Source organism: Gasterosteus aculeatus, chromosome 8 (assembly GCF_964276395.1).
Source record: "Gasterosteus aculeatus chromosome 8, fGasAcu3.hap1.1, whole genome shotgun sequence".
NCBI lineage: Eukaryota > Metazoa > Chordata > Actinopteri > Perciformes > Gasterosteidae > Gasterosteus > Gasterosteus aculeatus.
In genome coordinates this window covers 21,812,509-21,830,449 of record NC_135695.1, presented here as the reverse complement: position 1 = coordinate 21,830,449, position 17,941 = coordinate 21,812,509, and the positions used below count along the sequence as shown (strand labels likewise).

General features: G+C 48.4%; 2 protein-coding genes and 1 non-coding gene across 3 annotated transcripts; 2 read left to right on the top strand and 1 right to left on the bottom strand.

Moving 5' to 3' along the window:
* Nucleotides 1–2,133: 2,133 nt before the first annotated feature.
* spata18 (spermatogenesis associated 18) lies at nucleotides 2,134–7,761 on the bottom strand. The gene is given in 12 exon segments (XM_078108813.1): nucleotides 2,134–2,268; nucleotides 2,420–2,488; nucleotides 2,954–3,077; nucleotides 3,168–3,343; nucleotides 3,415–3,573; nucleotides 3,776–4,054; nucleotides 4,057–4,192; nucleotides 4,350–4,445; nucleotides 4,648–4,754; nucleotides 4,860–4,975; nucleotides 6,085–6,190; nucleotides 7,367–7,761. Coding segments are annotated over 12 exon segments (1,776 nt in total). The 5' UTR covers nucleotides 7,703–7,761; the 3' UTR covers nucleotides 2,134–2,196.
* On the top strand, nucleotides 7,506–11,835 carry sgcb (sarcoglycan, beta (dystrophin-associated glycoprotein)). The gene is made up of 7 exons (XM_040184271.2): nucleotides 7,506–7,646; nucleotides 8,167–8,291; nucleotides 9,161–9,370; nucleotides 9,713–9,898; nucleotides 9,992–10,183; nucleotides 10,322–10,453; nucleotides 10,534–11,835. Exons 2-7 carry the CDS (start codon nucleotides 8,277–8,279, stop codon nucleotides 10,732–10,734), a joined length of 936 nt encoding a protein of 311 aa, XP_040040205.2. The 5' UTR covers nucleotides 7,506–7,646; nucleotides 8,167–8,276; the 3' UTR covers nucleotides 10,735–11,835.
* Nucleotides 11,836–12,073: 238 nt separating this feature from the next.
* On the top strand, nucleotides 12,074–16,964 carry LOC120823848 (uncharacterized). Its single transcript, XR_013468686.1, has 5 exons — nucleotides 12,074–12,176; nucleotides 12,250–12,645; nucleotides 13,977–14,146; nucleotides 14,345–14,678; nucleotides 15,087–16,964. It is a non-coding gene; the product is annotated as an uncharacterized LOC120823848 (transcript).
* The last annotated feature ends 977 nt before the right edge of the window (nucleotides 16,965–17,941 follow it).

The following is a 17,941-nucleotide window of genomic DNA, read 5'->3' as shown; positions in this document are numbered from 1 at the left end:
TCTCAGAATGTGCAGTTATTGTCTGAGAGAAAGGTAACAGTGGACGGTGGGTGCAGATGGGCGGGTGCAGATGGGCGGCCCCCCGCCGCGCTGACTGAGGGACCACGTGACCCCTGTGAATAGAAGCCACAGCAACGGCAAAGCAACCCAAAGACAAAACAGATAGTAGGTGAGCCTCTGCCAGTCAGCAAAATAGTTTATCGTTATAGCGGCTTCACCGTCTCCAAGGTTTGCTCAACATTTCCTGTTGGAGCCTTTTGGGATTCTGGCGCCCAACAACAAAACAGCATCCGTTATGGTCGCGTCACTGAGCCGAGTGAGTTCTGAGGCCGCAGAGGCAACGCTGGAGCTCCTTTCTGCTCCGCGGAGCAAACGTCTGCCCTTAGATAATACGGGGTGTGTGTGTGTGTGTGTGTGTGTGTGTGTGTGTGTGTGTGTGTGTGTGGGGGGGGCCCGGCTCAGGCAGGCGGCGCCCGGAGAGCTGATCACCGCCGGGCCTCCCTCAAAGAGTTCATCCAAACGCACACGTGCTGATGCACACGGACGACGCTCAATGACCGAGACCTCTTTCAAGTCAACGTAAGGATCATTTCTTTTATCAGTCTACAATCAGATGTTTATACTTTATGTTTAATATATATATATATTCATTAAATGTCTATTTATTTGTAATGTATTTTCATTTAGATATATTTTCCATTTATTTTTTGTTTATTAATTCAATTCCTTCATTTTTATATATATATATATATATACATGCCAAATGTTTAAAAACTAACTCTTGGTGAAGTAGAACTGAGACTCTGCAGTGTTGTCGTGGTGACTTGGTGACGGAGGAGCAGCACCATCTGTTGTCCAAACGCGGTCGCAGTAATGAGGTCGCTTCATAAAATGTAAGTTACCCATTGAGAATAATAATAAATACAAGAGAACAGCATGGATTGTTCAAAACAAAGGTTTTCTGTAAAAACGTTCTGTATGTGGTCGATAATATCGTCATTTACATTTCTTATGTGAATGAACAAATAAAAAAATAAACTTGGAGCTTCAGAAAGATAAAGGTTTAATTTTTAAATGTTATTTATTTAATAGGCACATTTGGAGTAAATATTCATCACCCAAATCATATCATGGTGAATTCATCCTGAATTAATACTTTTATATAATTAAAGCCATTGAAGAACTGATTAGCTTCAAAACTTTTAATTAATACAAACAATTTAATCAAATGCATAAAGTCATTTCTGCAAAGTACTTATCTAGTAGTTCAGTTCTTGTATACAAAAAAAAACACTAATAGGAAAAATAGGATTAAAAAAATAGATATTCTTAAAAAGCAAATAATCTCCAGTTATTGATGCCGTAAACATCCCGTTATGTTAAATGTTCCTAAACCGTATTATGTTGTTTTAGTTCAAAATGACTGAAGGCTGATTACTACAATTTTTTTTATCCATCTCAGAGTAAAAGAACCTGGATGCTAATCGGATTATTGGCATCTTAAACCCGCTGTGACGAGCCCGCTAACATTAGCCACGGTAGCTCAGCAGTGTTAGCGTAGCTGAGAAGCTATCAGGCTATCAGGCTGTTGCAAGTGAAGTTGCAGACAACGTCTTTTTTGGATGAAAACTATTTTTGGGTTGAATATAGTTTTGACTCAGTAATATATGTATATTTTTTAATAAAATACATTTTTTCAATCTTCACTTATATATATACTTATATATATATATATATATATATATTGATATTCGGTGTATTTTTCGGTTGCGCTCCTCGCCGTTGATGCCCCGCCCCCTACGCCACATCAGGGTCAAAAGTCTGAATGTGAAAAAAAAAAAGATCTAAAGATTTGAATCTGAAAATATCAAATCAGCAACCAAAATTTATAATATAGTGACTATCAAAAAATAAATACAAGAATGAAAACAAATATTTTATTCAAAAAATAAATAAAACTGAGTCAAAACTATATTCAACCCGAAAATACTTTTCGGTCACTTATTTTTTATCTTGAATACATTGTTCAAGATACCAAAACCTCCAGGTTCAAGGTTTTGACCTGGATTTGGCTCCATGTCCTTCCAGCTCCTCCCAGTATGACGCGGACGTCCCGGTAAACGGTGTAAACTCTACGTTTTGAAATGCTTTATTTGCTCAAACGCTGGCGTTCACCACATGAGACTTTTCCGCCGTTCACAGGTAGCTCGCTGTGAGGAGGCTCGACGTGAGCCGTTCAGGGGACAGACTTCTTCTGCTGTTAAATGCCTGAAAGATTTTTAAAAAGAAGTTAAAAGACAACAAATCCATAGAAGTCCAGCCAAGCTTTTGTCGTACGCGCCCTGAAGGCCACAGGGACGCCGCGTGCGCGCTGTCAAGTGGACCGTCAGAGCGTGGCGAGTGTTCTCGATGGACTTACGAGGGTCCGAGTGGGGCTGAGGGAGCGAGAGCGCGTCGGGCTGGAGCTCCTGCTCGGGCTCCGGCTCCACTGCACAAGAAACAACAACAACAACACGTCGTTTTATGCTCTGCGTGAGACGTATTCTCCAAAACCGATTCATCAACGGCCACGTTCACACGCGCACTCGTGTTCCACTCGTGCTCCCCTGAGCAGGACGACGCTCTCTGACAGGGCTCATGTGAATATTAATGTGGATTTAGGGGCGTTCTTTGTTTACGGCTCCTTTCCTGCGTTAGCAGCACTGAGCGCTGAACACAAACCGACAAACACAAAGTGGAACACTTTGATGAAAAAGCACATTTTCAAACAAAGACGCCAAATATCAGAAGCTGCTCCTGATGTTCCAACTCTCATTTCCTGACACGAAGGACGGCGGCGCGGCGGCGAGGTTTATCGTTGATCGGCTTTACTGGGAGATCTCCTCCGTCTGACTGAAGGCCGGAAAGCGCCTGCGTGTGAACTTGGTGGCTACGAAGGTCCCAGGGTCGTTACCGCGGCGCCCTGTCTGGTCACCGCCTCGCCCTTCACCACCACGGCGTCTCCTTCCACCAGGGCCGGCCACACGTGGTACATCACCCGGGGAGCCGCCCGCTCAGAGTCGTAGCTGCGACGGTACCTGGAGAGCAGGTGAAATGTTATTGACAATCAAAAGTATCGCCGAGGAATAACACACACACACACACACACACACACACTGAGGACTGACTTCCTGTCGTCGTAAAGCTCTCTGTCGGTGGCGGGCGCCAAGTCGAGCGGCGGTTCCAGCATCTGCATGGCGAAGGCCGCCTTGCACGCCTCCCTGATCAGGCTGTTGATGAAGAAGAAGTCCACCTCCGGCAGGAAGGTGACCCACGGGTCCACGCTCATGGCGTCGAGCACGTCCTGCGCAGAAGAGAAGAAGAATCCAACCGCGCCCGGGACGCGCTGCGGGGAGACGCGCGTTTGATTCCCACCTTCATGCTGGACTGGACGTCGTAGAGGTGCATGTTGTGGACCAGGAAGTCCCTGGTGGCGTCCTCCAAACTCTCTGGCCCGGAGTGGGACGGCGACAAGGTCTTCCTCCAGCGCGCCTTGAGCTGTCGGTACGCCCGCTTCGCTCGGTTAAAGGACTCCTGATACGGGAGAACATCTTGAAGTATTTCTATTCATACAAAGTTATATATATATATATATATATATACAATCGTGATCTGGTGAATAAAATAAATCCTGTTACCGGCTGCACTTCAAACCCATTCGGAGAATTAAACAAGATGACAGAGGTGACTCGTTTTCCCTGCATGCACTTGTGATCTGCTCTAGGTGAGTCCTTACCACCACGGCGATGAAGATGATCTTCTGGACCATCTCCAGGTCGGCGATGTGGCGTCGGAGCACTTTCTGTGCCTCAAGGCGCTCCGCCCCGTACAGCTCGCAGAAGCGCGACACCAGGCGGGCGCGGCGGGACGGGGCGGTGAGCTGGGCACTGGTCCTCGGGGGGCTGGAGGAGCGGAGAGGGAGACGGGTCGTTGGTGTGTGTGCCTGCGTAGTGTGTGTGTGTGTGTGTGTGTGTGTGGGGTGCGTACAGCGTGCAGGTGTACAGGTGCACAGGCGTACCTGTCCTGCAGCACGGTATTCTCCGCGCTCAGGGAGGACACCTCGTTCCTCAGCAGGCGGATCTGCTCCTGGGACTCGTCGAAGGCCTCCAGCTTCCTCTTACTCACCTCCACCTGCTCCAGAGCCGCAACCAGCCTGGAGCGCCAGAGGACCACAGGCTTCACCGCGACGCATTTATACATCTCATATATACATATAGACACATATATATATATATATATATATATATATATATACTATATTAGAGGAATAATACCTCTAACTCTATTAGCAGCATTTATCAATCACTCACTCTGCTTTCATTTGCACCATCTCGTCTTCGGTGGCGAGCAGCGTGCGGGCTGATTTGCGCTTTGTCTCATCCAGTTCCTCCTGAGTATCATCCAGTCTGTGAGAACAAGGCGAGGGGGCATCAATGGAAGCAGCGGTCACGTACGATGTCATGACATTACAGTAACTTTTAATTGTCATATTGAATTCTCGCCACAACTTCCATATTCCACAGTCAGGTTTTTCATGGGGGGATTTGAGCAAATGTCATACTCCCACTCACGGCACTAAATGCCATTTTTAGTTGACTTTCGACTCACTCTGCCCTCGTCGACTCCAACTGCAGGCGGGTGGAGCACAGCTGCTGCATGTCGTTGTCCCGGGAGGCCGAGAGCTCCCTGATCCTCCGGTCCTTTTCCATCGACTCCTGATCAATGGAGACGATAATTGATCATTTGATGCCAACACCCTCGACGTAGCTGTTATTTTCTGTATGTTTATATGTTTATTATCTCGTAAGGGATGATGTCACCTGCATGAGCTGCAGACTGGTGTCGTTGGAGCCCGAGGACCTCGCCATTAGGGAACAGGTGCTGAGCCACGGCAGCAGGCGTGTTCTTAGCGTGTCCTCTGCGGCATAGTGTCTGTCTGAGCATGGGGGAGTGAAGGCAGCAGAGTGAGGAGGTGAAGAGGAATAGGGAGGGATTAGGAGCGTCTGAGGATGAATAACGCAGAGACACCGCATACGTCTCTGGTAGAGACCTGTCAATCAGCGTGTAGCCCCGCCCTACAGCATCCCCTGCTTTATGGTCTGTTTGACTCTAAATGGACCATCAGTCACTAAATGAACATCATGCTGTGTTGAAGACGTGAAACTAGAGACTGAGACCATAAACTCATGTTTACAATGTTTACTGAGGGAATAAATCAAGAGAGAAGTAGAGTCATTTCCTCATAGACGTCTATGGGAGCAGAGGAGTCGCCCCCTGCTGGTCACTACAGAGAAGTAGAGTCATTTCCTCATAGACGTCTATGGGAGCAGAGGAGTCGCCCCCTGCTGGTCACTACAGAGAAGTAGAGTCATTTCCTCATAGACGTCTATGGGAGCAGAGGAGTCGCCCCCTGCTGGTCACTACAGAGAAGTAGAGTCATTTCCTCATAGACGTCTATGGGAGCAGAGGAGTCGCCCCCTGCTGGTCACTACAGAGAAGTAGAGTCATTTCCTCATAGACGTCTATGGGAGCAGAGGAGTCGCCCCCTGCTGGTCACTACAGAGAAGTAGAGTCATTTCCTCATAGACGTCTATGGGAGCAGAGGAGTCGCCCCCTGCTGGTCACTACAGAGAAGTAGAGTCATTTCCTCATAGACGTCTATGGGAGCAGAGGAGTCGCCCCCTGCTGGTCACTACAGAGAAGTAGAGTCATTTCCTCATAGACGTCTATGGGAGCAGAGGAGTCGCCCCCTGCTGGTCACTACAGAGAAGTAGAGTCATTTCCTCATAGACGTCTATGGGAGCAGAGGAGTCGCCCCCTGCTGGTCACTACAGAGAAGTAGAGTCATTTCCTCATAGACGTCTATGGGAGCAGAGGAGTCGCCCCCTGCTGGTCACTACAGAGAAGTAGAGTCATTTCCTCATAGACGTCTATGGGAGCAGAGGAGTCGCCCCCTGCTGGTCACTACAGAGAATGCAGCTTTAACACATGAATCTGGAGCGAGAAGTTGTCGCCTGGTTTGTAAAACCCAAACGATTAGCTCACCTTCAGCAGCAGTGAGGTTGAGGATGGTGAACAGCTGACCCTGGATTTTTGAGGTCATCTCAATCAGCTCGCAGCATCGGTCCAGATTCTGGTCACAGGAGATAATCTGAAGGGTGAATATGATAAACAGAAGGTCAACAAACAGAGTAGGGCTAACAGCTAACGAGGCTAATTTAGCTAACAGGGGTATTACAACTGACAGGGCTAACGGCTAACAGGGCTAATGCGGTTAACAGCTAACAAGCTGTATTGCTAACAGGGCTAGTATAGGTGACAGCGCTAACACCTTACATAGCTAATGCAGCTAAGAGCCAACAGAGTGTATGCTAACAGGGCTACTATAGCTGATAGAGCTAACGGCTAACAGGGCTAATGCAGCTAACAGAGCAGAAAGCTCTAACAGAGCTACACCCACTGACTGTTGTCTGTTCAATGTGGCTTTATCGTAACTCTAGAAAAAGACATCTTTTCAACACACAAGGTATACAGAACAATATAAATATAAATCTGTTAACAACATGAACACAGTGAACAGCAGTGTAGCTATATGGATAAAAATAAGTTTATCTAAGTTAAGTTACCTGCAAAAAGTGAACAAACCTGCAATGCAAACACACACCTGGTGTAACGTTAGATATTGTACACTTTTCCAGTTTAAAAAAATATTTTCAGTAAATAAATGTGACTGACTTTTATATAATTATCATGATGCAAATTGTATACACTAATCATGGATGAATTTAGAGAACAGTACTTGTGTTTTGTAGACATCAAGAAAACATATGTATAACGTTATAGATATGTTTTACTTTGAGCCTTCTGTGCATTTTAACATGCAAAAAAGTCCACCATTGTTGAGGTTTAAACGAGTCACTTGGGTTCGCTGTACGGGACATGAACCATCTCAACGGTTACAAGTACCTTTGTTATGGAGAGTCGCCATGGCGAACGGTGTCCATGACAACCAAACCCAACGAAAATCAATGTCATCCAAACGAGTGCATTCCTTCACGGTTATGTTTTGAATTGGTTCATGCATCATAATACAAACAATTTGTCTCCATTGAACTATCCATTTTTCAAATTACAAGCGGTAAAATCCTAAATAAAACTAAAATGGTGAAACATGTAAGGGAATGGAAACGACAATTAACGGTCTCTGCAGGGATACAACTTACCTCTTTTATCATGCAGCACTTTGGGATTTGCTTAAGTATAAAGTGCATTACAAATTAAATGCATAATTATTATTAAGCGGCCAGCTGTTTACTGATGAACTTACGTGGTACTCTCTGTGCCAGCTCTCCAGCTTCTCCTGCAGGGCGCCGAAGGAGGAGGTGCTGGTGAGTCTCCTCAACGTGTCGGCCATGATCCGAGGAGCAGGAGGAGGAGGAGGAGCAGGAGCAGGAGGAGGAAGAGGACAGCCGCCGGCTACGATCTCTGAACGCGTGTGCGGTAGAGGGAAAACAACGTCAGGATAGGACGCGGATGACGTCACCGCTTCAGTTGCGCGAGCGAGGATCCCGCGAGCACGTTGTCCGTGCGTCGTAAAGGTCGCAATGGTAAACGGGCCGTTCTTGCATCGCGCTTTTGACCACACACAGAGCCACCTGCCCATCAGTAACTGACAGTACACACCGTCGCATGTGTGTGTGTGTGTGTGTGTGTGTGTATATGTATATATATATATAAACCAAAACCATAAAAAAAGTTTAACTGTTTTTAACACATTTATTCACACACACTCAATATTAATACTTTTTTTACATTACATTTTTTGTTGTTAACATGTTATCATTGAGAATGTAATGTATGTGTTTGTGTTAGATGTGTCACTAATAGTAATAATTGTCCATTATTAAAGACAGCTTGGCAGTCCACTATGGAAACAATGAATGAATGAACACGTTATTTAGGCTCCTTCAGTCATCGGCTTGTTGAACTTGGAATGTACCATCTTTTGTTCTCCTGGGAACGTCCCGGCGTTTCGTTCGTGACAAATACACGACGTTTGCTTTTCGTCTTACCGTCATGTGTTTATTCATAATTGAGTGTCTTATCGTCCATATCGCACAACACAAGCATACGTGTTTGCCCCCCCGGCACGGTGACAAGTGGTACGTCCTCCCCCCCGGCACGGTGACAAGTGGTACGTCCCGGGTCGCTGTGGCAGCAGCAGAGGGAGGGTCAACATGGCGTCTGAGCAGGTCCGTTATCTTCACTATTTGTTGTTTTTATGCTTCTTACCTCGTTAATCTTTCAGGTATTTTCTGGTATTGTAATGCATAATATCACCGAGTCACCTGGAGAATAAATATGATCGTATTGTGCTTCGTTATCGGCCATAAACACCGTCGCATGGAGGCTGAAATGCTGCGATGCTGGTTTCCATGTTGCTGCTGCAATGAGTGCGGTTTATTTTTAGTGGCAGTCGTCGGTCAGAAGTGAGATTCCAGCGCAGAGCGCAGACCCGACGGCTAGCGAGGCCCCGGACTGTACATGTGCTTCTGTTTGTCGTTTCATCCACGTTTTACGGCTAAACGCATGTTTCACTTCATCTGGAGCGTTCACGTGGATCTCAGCAGACTGGAGTATGACATTCAGAGTTATGCTTGTCGTTGTGGACAATGCACCGAAACTGTGTTTTTCAAGCACCCATTGTGAGCGTCTCAAAGCAATAAACTCAAACATGGAACTGGCGTTATTATTTTCCTGTGCGCGCACTGCGCTTCTTAGTGTGACCGCTAGGTGTCGCTGCCGCTTCTGGCGGCTACTTGAGCTGCATTGACGACGAGTCGATGGGAATATTCACCCCAGGTGATCGGCTAAAACCACCAACCAGACATGCAGATGCTTGTTTACCCAGGGAACAAATCAACGGAGGCGTGCAGTCATTTTCTATGTAATTACGCTGGCGGAACCGTTTCTGCTGCTCACAGACTTATTATTTCAATGGCATGACTTGTTCAACCTCTTCAGGGGTTTGGTGATGAACCACAAGGTTTACCAGAGACTGCGGTCTGAGAGTCTTTTACCGTCACGGCGCCTCAGGGATGTTTTTTTTCCCCCCCTGCAGGAGAGCTCCAACGGGCCCGTGAAGAAGTCCATGCGAGAGAAGGCCGTGGAGCGCCGCGGCATCAACAAGGAGCACAACAGTAACTTCAAAGCGGGCTACGTGCCCATCGAAGAAGAACGCCTCCATAAGACGGGGCTGAGAGGACGCAAGGGAAACATGGCCGTGTGCATCGTCATCCTCCTCTTCATCCTCGCCCTCATCAACCTCATCGTGAGTTCTGCCGATCGTCCTCTGGGCTTAGAAATCACAGGAGGGGAATCCTGCTGTCAGTTTGTGTTACACAGTGTGACTTCTGCTTCTTCTTAACACGTTCGTTCAGAATAGAAGCTGTATAACAACAGCGTTTGACATGGAAATCTTCTTGGTCATAGTAGTCGTATATTTCTTCAAGAAAAGTATGGAAATTTTTTCGTTGTAGGATGTAAATCTAAATATCCTGTTCACCTAAACTGCATAGTCACCGCTTGCCAAACAGGCCAAAGCGGAACTTTGGTCGGCTCCGTGTGCTGTAGCGAGGCTCCGTATCACTCCCCCTCTTTAAATGGGCCTCAGATCACTCTGGTGATTTGGACGGTGATCCGAATCGGTCCCAACGGCTGCGACAGCATGGAGTTCCACGAGTCCGGCCTGCTGCGCTTCAAACAGAAGGCGGACATGGGGATCGTCCACCCGCTGCACAAGAGCACCGTGGGGGGCCGCAAGGACCAGGACCTGGTCCTGGTGGGCAACAACAATCCGGTAAGAGGCACTTCTTGACGGCGGCGGCGGGGGGGGGAAGAGCTTCCGCCGCTGTGCGCTCGCTCTGACAACCCGCGTGTCTCCTTCGGGCAGGTCGTGTTCCAGCAGGGCACCACCAAGCTGAGCGTGGAGAAGGACAAGACCTCGGTGGTCAGCGACGTGGGCATCACCTTCACGGACCCCCGCACGCAGACCACCTTCTTCAGCACCGACTTTGAAAACCACGAGTTCCATCTGCCCAAAGGAGTGAAGGTCCTCAGTGTGAAGAAGGCTTCCACGGAGAGGGTGTGTGTGTGTGTGTGTGTGTGTGTGGTTACTCAAAGTGGCCATAAACATTTTTAGTCTACCTTCAGTCTCCTGGTAACAGCTTCCTGTTCACCCCCCCAAGTGTCTCCTCCTTCTAACACCTCCCTCTGATTCCAGATCACCAGCAGCGCCTCGTCCGACCTGCACATCAAAGGGGACGGCAAGGCCATCATCCGAGGGAACGAGGGCGTCAACATCATGGGCCGCACCGTGGAGTTCAAGATGGGGGGGGGCATCGAGCTGCGGGCCGTAAGTCGTGCTTTTTTTTTTTTCAAAATAAAAGTCTCTCCCCACCACCCCCCGGCTGACGGGTTCTTTGCTCCCTGCAGGAGAACAGCATCGTCCTGAACGGATCTGTCATGTTCAACGCGACGCGCATCCCCAGCTCGGCGAGCGACGTGTACTTCGACGCCGGCACGGAGCGCTACAAGCTGTGCATGTGTGCCGACGGGACGCTGTTCCGCGTGCAGGTCAAGCACCTCAACATGGGCTGCCAGACGTCGGACAACCCGTGCGGGAGAGCCGGCTAGAGGTCCACGCCTCCGTCCCTCTTCCCATTTCCCCACGTCCGGTCTGCCGGAACCGCGAGTCGTTTGCGTGCGTCGCTCCTTCTGTGTTACGGCCGTGAGATGTGAACACGCGCGTCAGCGCCGCAGTGTTTGTGTTTTTATTGTTCATCCAAAGCTCTGCAGTATTCACCGTCCAGTATTACTACTAGTAGTACAACCAGTACCCCAAGAGGCGATCTCTTTCAATCATTTGTTCATGGTAACCGGCAGCTTTGTCATTAAAGACGCTACCCTTTAAATACAACAACATGTATTGTAAGTCCTCCAGGGCGAGAGTGTCTTTGTCAGAGCGTCTATTACGTGCCAATGGATCTACAAGGGTGATAAAAGGATGTAATATATATATATATTATATTATATATATTTATATATTATATATAATATTATATATATATATAATATTATATTATATATATTTATATACTATATATATATATATATATATATACTATATATATATATATATATATATAAAATATGTGTGTGTGTAATATTCACATTTTTACGGTAGAATAACAGGAAGGTCGCATTACGGAATAATTCTCTTTAAATGTCAATGAAAGTCAGGAAGGTTTGAAGCTTTTATTGATGGTTTGAATTTTGTGCAATATAGTAAAAAAGATTTGAGTTTCATTTTGCTTCTGTTTGCTCGTGTGTTTTTATAACTGTGCTGATGACTCGACTCCTTCAAAATAACATCGTGAAACGTTTAGGTTATAAAAGTTATCACATGGTTGTGTTAAGCTCCGCCTCCTCCTCAAAGACTCTTTAGAAACTCATCAGTGATTCTTCAGAACAAACGCAGTCGAAGAAGAAAACTCGTTTCCTTTCTAACATAATTCATGAATCCGATTTGTTGTATTGGAATGTCGTCCAACATCTCGTTGCTTTGTTGATTTCAATAAAGAAACTCGATGGTTTTTAAAGTCTTGAAAACCATTGAGTGCTACTCGGTTAAGCACAAAGTACTTTATATTTAGGGGACACTTTTGTTTCCATGACTTGTTGCTACTTGGAACGTGAGCAGACGTGATTCCAACATTAAAATCTGCTTTAAATGAAGTCTGAAGTTGTCAGATTTATTTTCAGTACTTGAACAAATTTAAAACGTCTTTTAAACGGAAAAGCGCTCGCTGGGATTCTTATCGCCTTCAGTAAAATACCGTGGGATGTTTACATGGTCGTTTAAAACCATAAAGTCGGTTTTATCGCCTGTAAGAATGTGGTGTCGTAAGCAGTCGGGTCCGGCGCTCATCGTAGCGCCGCCCAGTGAGGCATTAACCGCCGCAGTGAATGATTGAAGGAGCCACAGTCCTTCAGCCCCACTCAGCGAACGCTCCTCAGACTTTGATCTGACGGACCGGAGACAACACCTTTCCTCGGCCCACCTGACGCGAGTGCAGGTGAGTTCTTTGTGCGTCCGTGTGCGTTGTCGTCCTGTGATGACACAAAGAGTGATGCGCGGATGTTTTTCAGTCGTCGTGATGGCGAGGACGCCGGCGACCTTCCTGCTGCTGCTCCTCCTCGTCTCCTCCGGACTCCACGTCTCCTGCGGCTGTCCGGACTCCTGCGCCTGCCGCGCCCCCTCCCTGTTGAACTGCTCCTCCGCCGGCCTGACCTCGGCCCCCCGACCCATCCGGGCCTCCGTCGCCCAGCTGGACCTGTCCCACAACCTCCTCCGGGCGGTGGCCTTCGACGGGCCGCGTCCTAACCTCCGGGACGTGTGGCTCGGGGACAACGGCGTCGAGCGCTTGTCCCTCTGCGTGGGGGGCGAGACCGGACGGACCCGGAGGGGCCGGGCGTGCGAGTCCTGGGCCCCCGCCCTGCAGCTGCTGTCTGTGGAGAGGAACCGCCTCCAGGCGCTCCCCCAGGGTGAGTCCTGTCGTTCATCGCCGTTATTTAAATGATTTTACATTCAGATTCATTCAGAACTTCTAGTCACCTGTAAAAATACAAACAGATGTAAACACCTGTACGGCGCCGCCCCTTTCTACTACATGAATGCTCATCACGTGTCTGCGTGGAGCAGATAGAAGGCGTTTCCCTCACCAGATGTACAACAATCTCTCACTTCTTCACTTTGAGATGGAGTCTCAAACACATCCGGTCTCCATGACAACCTGCAGATCACGCCCCGCGTGGGGGGGGGGGGGGGGGGGGCGGTTGGAATGCGTATCGCCGGGGCGTGTGCCCAATAAACGCGCTGTTGCACCACGTAGGTGTGTAAACGGGAGATAAACCCTTAAAGGGGCAGTTTTCAGGATTCAGGGGGCCTCTGGTGGCAGATCATTCTCAGCCACGATGGACTGAGACGGAGACTCGTGTCTTCACTGGCGTGTCGGCGGTCAGGTGTCCGTCTGAGGATCCACACGGGCGGCGCTCTGACTCCGAGGCGTCGGGGAGGAACGCTCGATGAGTCAGAAAGGTGCTCCGAGGTGTCCTAATCCGCCCAGGGGGTAGAACACGTCCACGAGCCACGTGGCTCTCCTCTCTTCTGGTTCTCACACACGCTCCATCCACACGCGTGACCTTCAGCACTTTACTCCGCTTGGCCCCGGCCTCCCGAGATAATGACGCTGTACTCACAGCCGTCGCCGACGCTCCACTGGCTCAGAAAACACTCGGGCGGGCGGTACTTTTACTACGAGTCGACGGGGCCTCTAACAAAGCACGGACCCCACGGAGTCGGTCCGGAGGTCGTGGGGGGGTCGTGGGGGGGGCTTGTGTCGTGCTGCTGAAGTGAGGAACACAAGCGGAGACACGAGTGTTCACTGTGGAAATGATCTCAAGTATCTCAACAGTCATATTTCAGTGGGGGGGGGGGGGGGGGGGGTAGTGTTTGTTTAGTCTGACCTTTCGTACTTTGACTAGCTGGAGGTCCGAGGGGAGGGGCCTTAAGTTTATTAAGTCGTCGTTCCAACAGTAAATGCCTCCCCTGTCAAACAAATAGGCAGGACCATTAAAATAAATATATCAGTACAATTAGAAAATCAATTCAAAAATGCTTTTATTGATGACAATTTTGAATGAATTTATTTTCGTATTTAAATGTATTGTTGTGTGTATATTCACCTTTTTTTCATTTATTTCCCTATACTCCAATGATTGTGTACCACGTGCCCTCTAACAGCCTGCTGACCGTCGCTTCACCTTCATGTTACCAAATATCTTGTGAATTCATTTTCTTGTCTCCCGTCATCCAGGGCTGGAGAGCAGCAGGTCCCTGCAGGTTCTGCAGCTTTCCTACAACAGGATCTCAGCCCTACGACCCGGAGACCTTCGTCACCTCCAACAGCTGGAAGAGCTCCACCTTCACCACAACCTCATCCGGAGTCTCCATCCACAGACCTTCCAGGGTTTGACCCGGCTTCGGGTAACACTCTTCTACCCTCACTAACTACAAAAAACCCGCACAAAGCATTCAATATGCTAACAATCAATTCAATATGCCACCATTTGTTCACCTGCCTCAGATAAAAGTTCATGTTTAATTAAAACGTTTGTAACGTGATTGTTGAAGCGATCACATTAAATGTGTCTCCATATTTTGTTCCCCCTCCCAACTCAAAAGGTCCTTGATCTGAGCTTCAACATGTTGACCAGCCTCCATCCCTCCACCTACCTTTCCCTGCGTCACGTGGGGGCGGAGGTGGCGCTGGGCGGGAACAGGTGGCGGTGCGACTGCGGCGCGCGCGGCCTGAGAAGGCGGATGTCCTACGACGGCAGCAGAGGCCTGCGGGCCTGGAGCCTGGTCTGCGCCTCCCCCGCCGCCCTCGCGGGCAGAGACCTGCTGCGGCTGGAGGACCACGACCTCGACTGTTCGGGCGCCGACGGCGGAGCGGAGCTCCACCGGGACGTGACGGTGCGCAGGGGCTCTGAGATACTGCTGACTTGTGCTCGACAAGGTAACGGCCTCACAAAGTGTAAAACCACTTAAAGCATCGCAAACGGGCCACGTTCCCAGGAAAGAAATGTTGGTATGTTTCCAACATTTGGTCAGAGTAAGTGACGTGGTGTATCGTCACGTCCGCTATCGGAGGTCAAATGAAGAGTGTTGATGGCGAGAAAGGTACAAACACAGGACTTACTTAAATAAGTCCACCAAGGGTGCTCCTTGGTCCTTAGTTGTTATTTTGTTACGCTTTGTAACAATTATTTCGTTCCTTTTTGTTACATTGTTTAATTTAGGAAGTAGTTACATCATTATTCTACACAGGCAGTTTGAAAACATCCACCACGTGAGCATGTACCACGAGGCTTATATTTGACAAAGGTCTTTTTCAATAAAACTGTAAATATTGCCTCTGTTGTAGATTTGTCTTGGTGGACGCCCAGCGGAGAAGCTTCTGTGAGTCAACCTCAGGCCGGTCTGCTCATCAGCGACTTCCAGGAAACAGACACAGGACTGTATGTGTGTGTGTCTGAAAAACTAGAAGTTGTGTCCGTGTTTGACCTCCAAATCAGTGAAGTAGGAGAATCGAGAAGAAAAGCACGAAGTTTACCCGGAATCAGCCGACAAATGATCCCACGAGAAACTCCGGACAGTTCAGACCGAGGAAGGAATCAGTTAATCAGAGCTACGCAGTCCGAGTTGGATCTGGCTGTGTGTTTGTCTGTTTTCATCACGTTTGTGGTATCCTTTGTCCTGGGAGTCCTAGCGAGACCTTGTGTTGACGTTCTCCTGAGAAGGTTCACCAGGGAGAAAAGCTCTGCAACCACGTCTGTCTCAGCTGTGGAGCAAAGGCAATATGACAATGAGGCCTTCTGCCACAGCGAGGAGCCAGTTTTCACAGGACCTCACAGAGAGAGGAGGGTTACATTCAGCACCATAGACCTCACAGAAGAAGGCCATGTCAAATATTATGACACCGTAAACGCTGGCAACCAGGAACGTGTCAATGATGACGCAGTGATTGAATGTGAACCGGCCGAAGCTGAGAGGGATACCAACGCAGCTGGAGGTTCAGGAAGCAAAATCAGTGTGCGAGAGAGTGGTGCGGAGGAAAGCCAGATGGACCTCTCAGGCCGCACACATGAGAAAGAGTTTGAACACATCCCAGATTCTGTTGAGCGGAGGGGAAGCGTGTCCTCACGCTCAGATTCTTCACGGTCCGACAAAGTAGTCAACTCAACACAGACGTCTCGTAAGCGAGAAGAAGACTCTGTTCAGCAAAGAGCCGATTACTCAACAGCTGCTGAAGAAGATGTGGTACACATTTCATTAGAGGGCCCAAGTGGACTTGGCTTTCCTACAGAGCCTTTTGCCGATTGGTCCCCGCATGCAAAGGACACCAATCTATCAGATCCAGGTCTGTGGCAGGAGAACGAGGAACAATTTGAATTCAGCGATTCCGCTCAAAGCACATCCGCGAGGTCCAGCACTGTGCGCGGCTCTTTCAATGATTCAAGGCTGGTGTCAACCTTGAATAAACAGAAGTGGGTTGATTCGTCAAACTCTAGCTCAAATGTTTCAGAGGATGAGCGTACACAAAACACCGTGAACAAAGTGGCCGAGGATTTAGAAAGAAACCTCAGAAAGGATGGTAACTTTGAACAGCGGATCCTGGATGACGATGCCATCGGGCCTTCAGTTCAATTTAATCAGGGGGATTACAGACCTGCAGTTAGACCAGGGGAGTCCTTTTCCTCTTTGTCCAGTGACGGCAAAGGGTTCACGGTAAAAAAAGGGCGCGTGCCCAGTTTGGTCGCTACCAGTCACGGTGAGAGTCTTAACACCAGCGCAGAGTCTTCATCACCTGCAGCTCACAGATCCTCTTCAAGCAGTGAAAGTGATGCTGAACACAAACATGACCTGACAAAGCCCATCAAGAGACGTGCACCGCAGCCACCAACTCATTCTGACTCTAGAGTTGAGGGGGAAAATAAGACAATGAACCACATGCAGAAGCAAGGCGCAACGAGCGCGAAGGGGCTTCAAATTGGAGTATCTCAAACAGGGCGTCATGATCCAGACACAAGGTGGCCTGTGCTGGATCTTGAGCATATTCCTCACATCAAGAGGCGTCTAGATATCAAAGGACCATCACATGACTCATCTTCTATTAAGACTCGGGATGAAACCACTCGCTACACAAAGAGGCCTGTAAAAATGAAGACTGCAGGACCTCCAGTTCTAGTATCTCAAACAGGAAGTCATAATCCAGACTCAAGGTGGCCTGTTCTAGATCTTGGGCATATTCCTCACATCAAGAGGCGTTTGGACATCAAAGGACCATCACCTGACTCATCTTCTAGTAGTGACAGTGACCAAATAAAGAAACCGGCGCAGGGAAACCTGTCCATGGCAAAGCTTCCCAGTGAAGTATCTCAAACTGTAAGCTATGATCAACAAACCAAGTGGCCTGTCCTTGATCTTGGGGCCACTACACGCATCAAGAGGCGTCTAGACATCAAAGGACCATCACCTGACTCATCTTCTAGTAGTGACAGTGAGGATGAACCAACTCGCTACACAGAGAGGCCTGGGAATGTGGAGATTGTAGGACCTTCAGTTCTAGTATCCCAAACAGGAAGTCATAATGCAGACTCAAGGTGGCCTGTTCTAGATCTTGAGCATATTCCTCACATCAAGAGACGTTTAGACATCAAAGGACCATCACCTGACTCATCTTCTAGTAGTGACAGTGACCAAATAAAGAAACCGGCGCAGGGAAACCTGTCCATGGCAAAGCTTCCCAGTGAAGTATCTCAAACTGTAAGCTATGACCAACAAACCAAGTGCCCTGTCCTTGATCTTGGGGCAATTACACGCATCAAGAGGCGTCTAGACATCAAAGGACCATCACCTGACTCATCTTCTAGTAGTGACAGTGAGGATGAACCAACTCGCTACACAGAGAGGCCTGGGAATGTGGAGATTGTAGGACCTTCAGTTCTAGTATCCCAAACAGGAAGTCATAATCCAGACTCAAGGTGGCCTGTTCTAGATCTTGGGCATATTCCCCACATCAAGAGGCGTTTGGACATCAAAGGACCATCACCTGACTCATCTTCTAGTAGTGACAGTGAGGAGGAACCAACTCGCTACACAGAGAGGCCTGGGAATGTGGAGATTGTAGGACCTTCAGTTCTAGTATCCCAAACAGGAAGTCATAATGCAGACTCAAGGTGGCCTGTTCTAGATCTTGAGCAGATTCCTCACATCAAG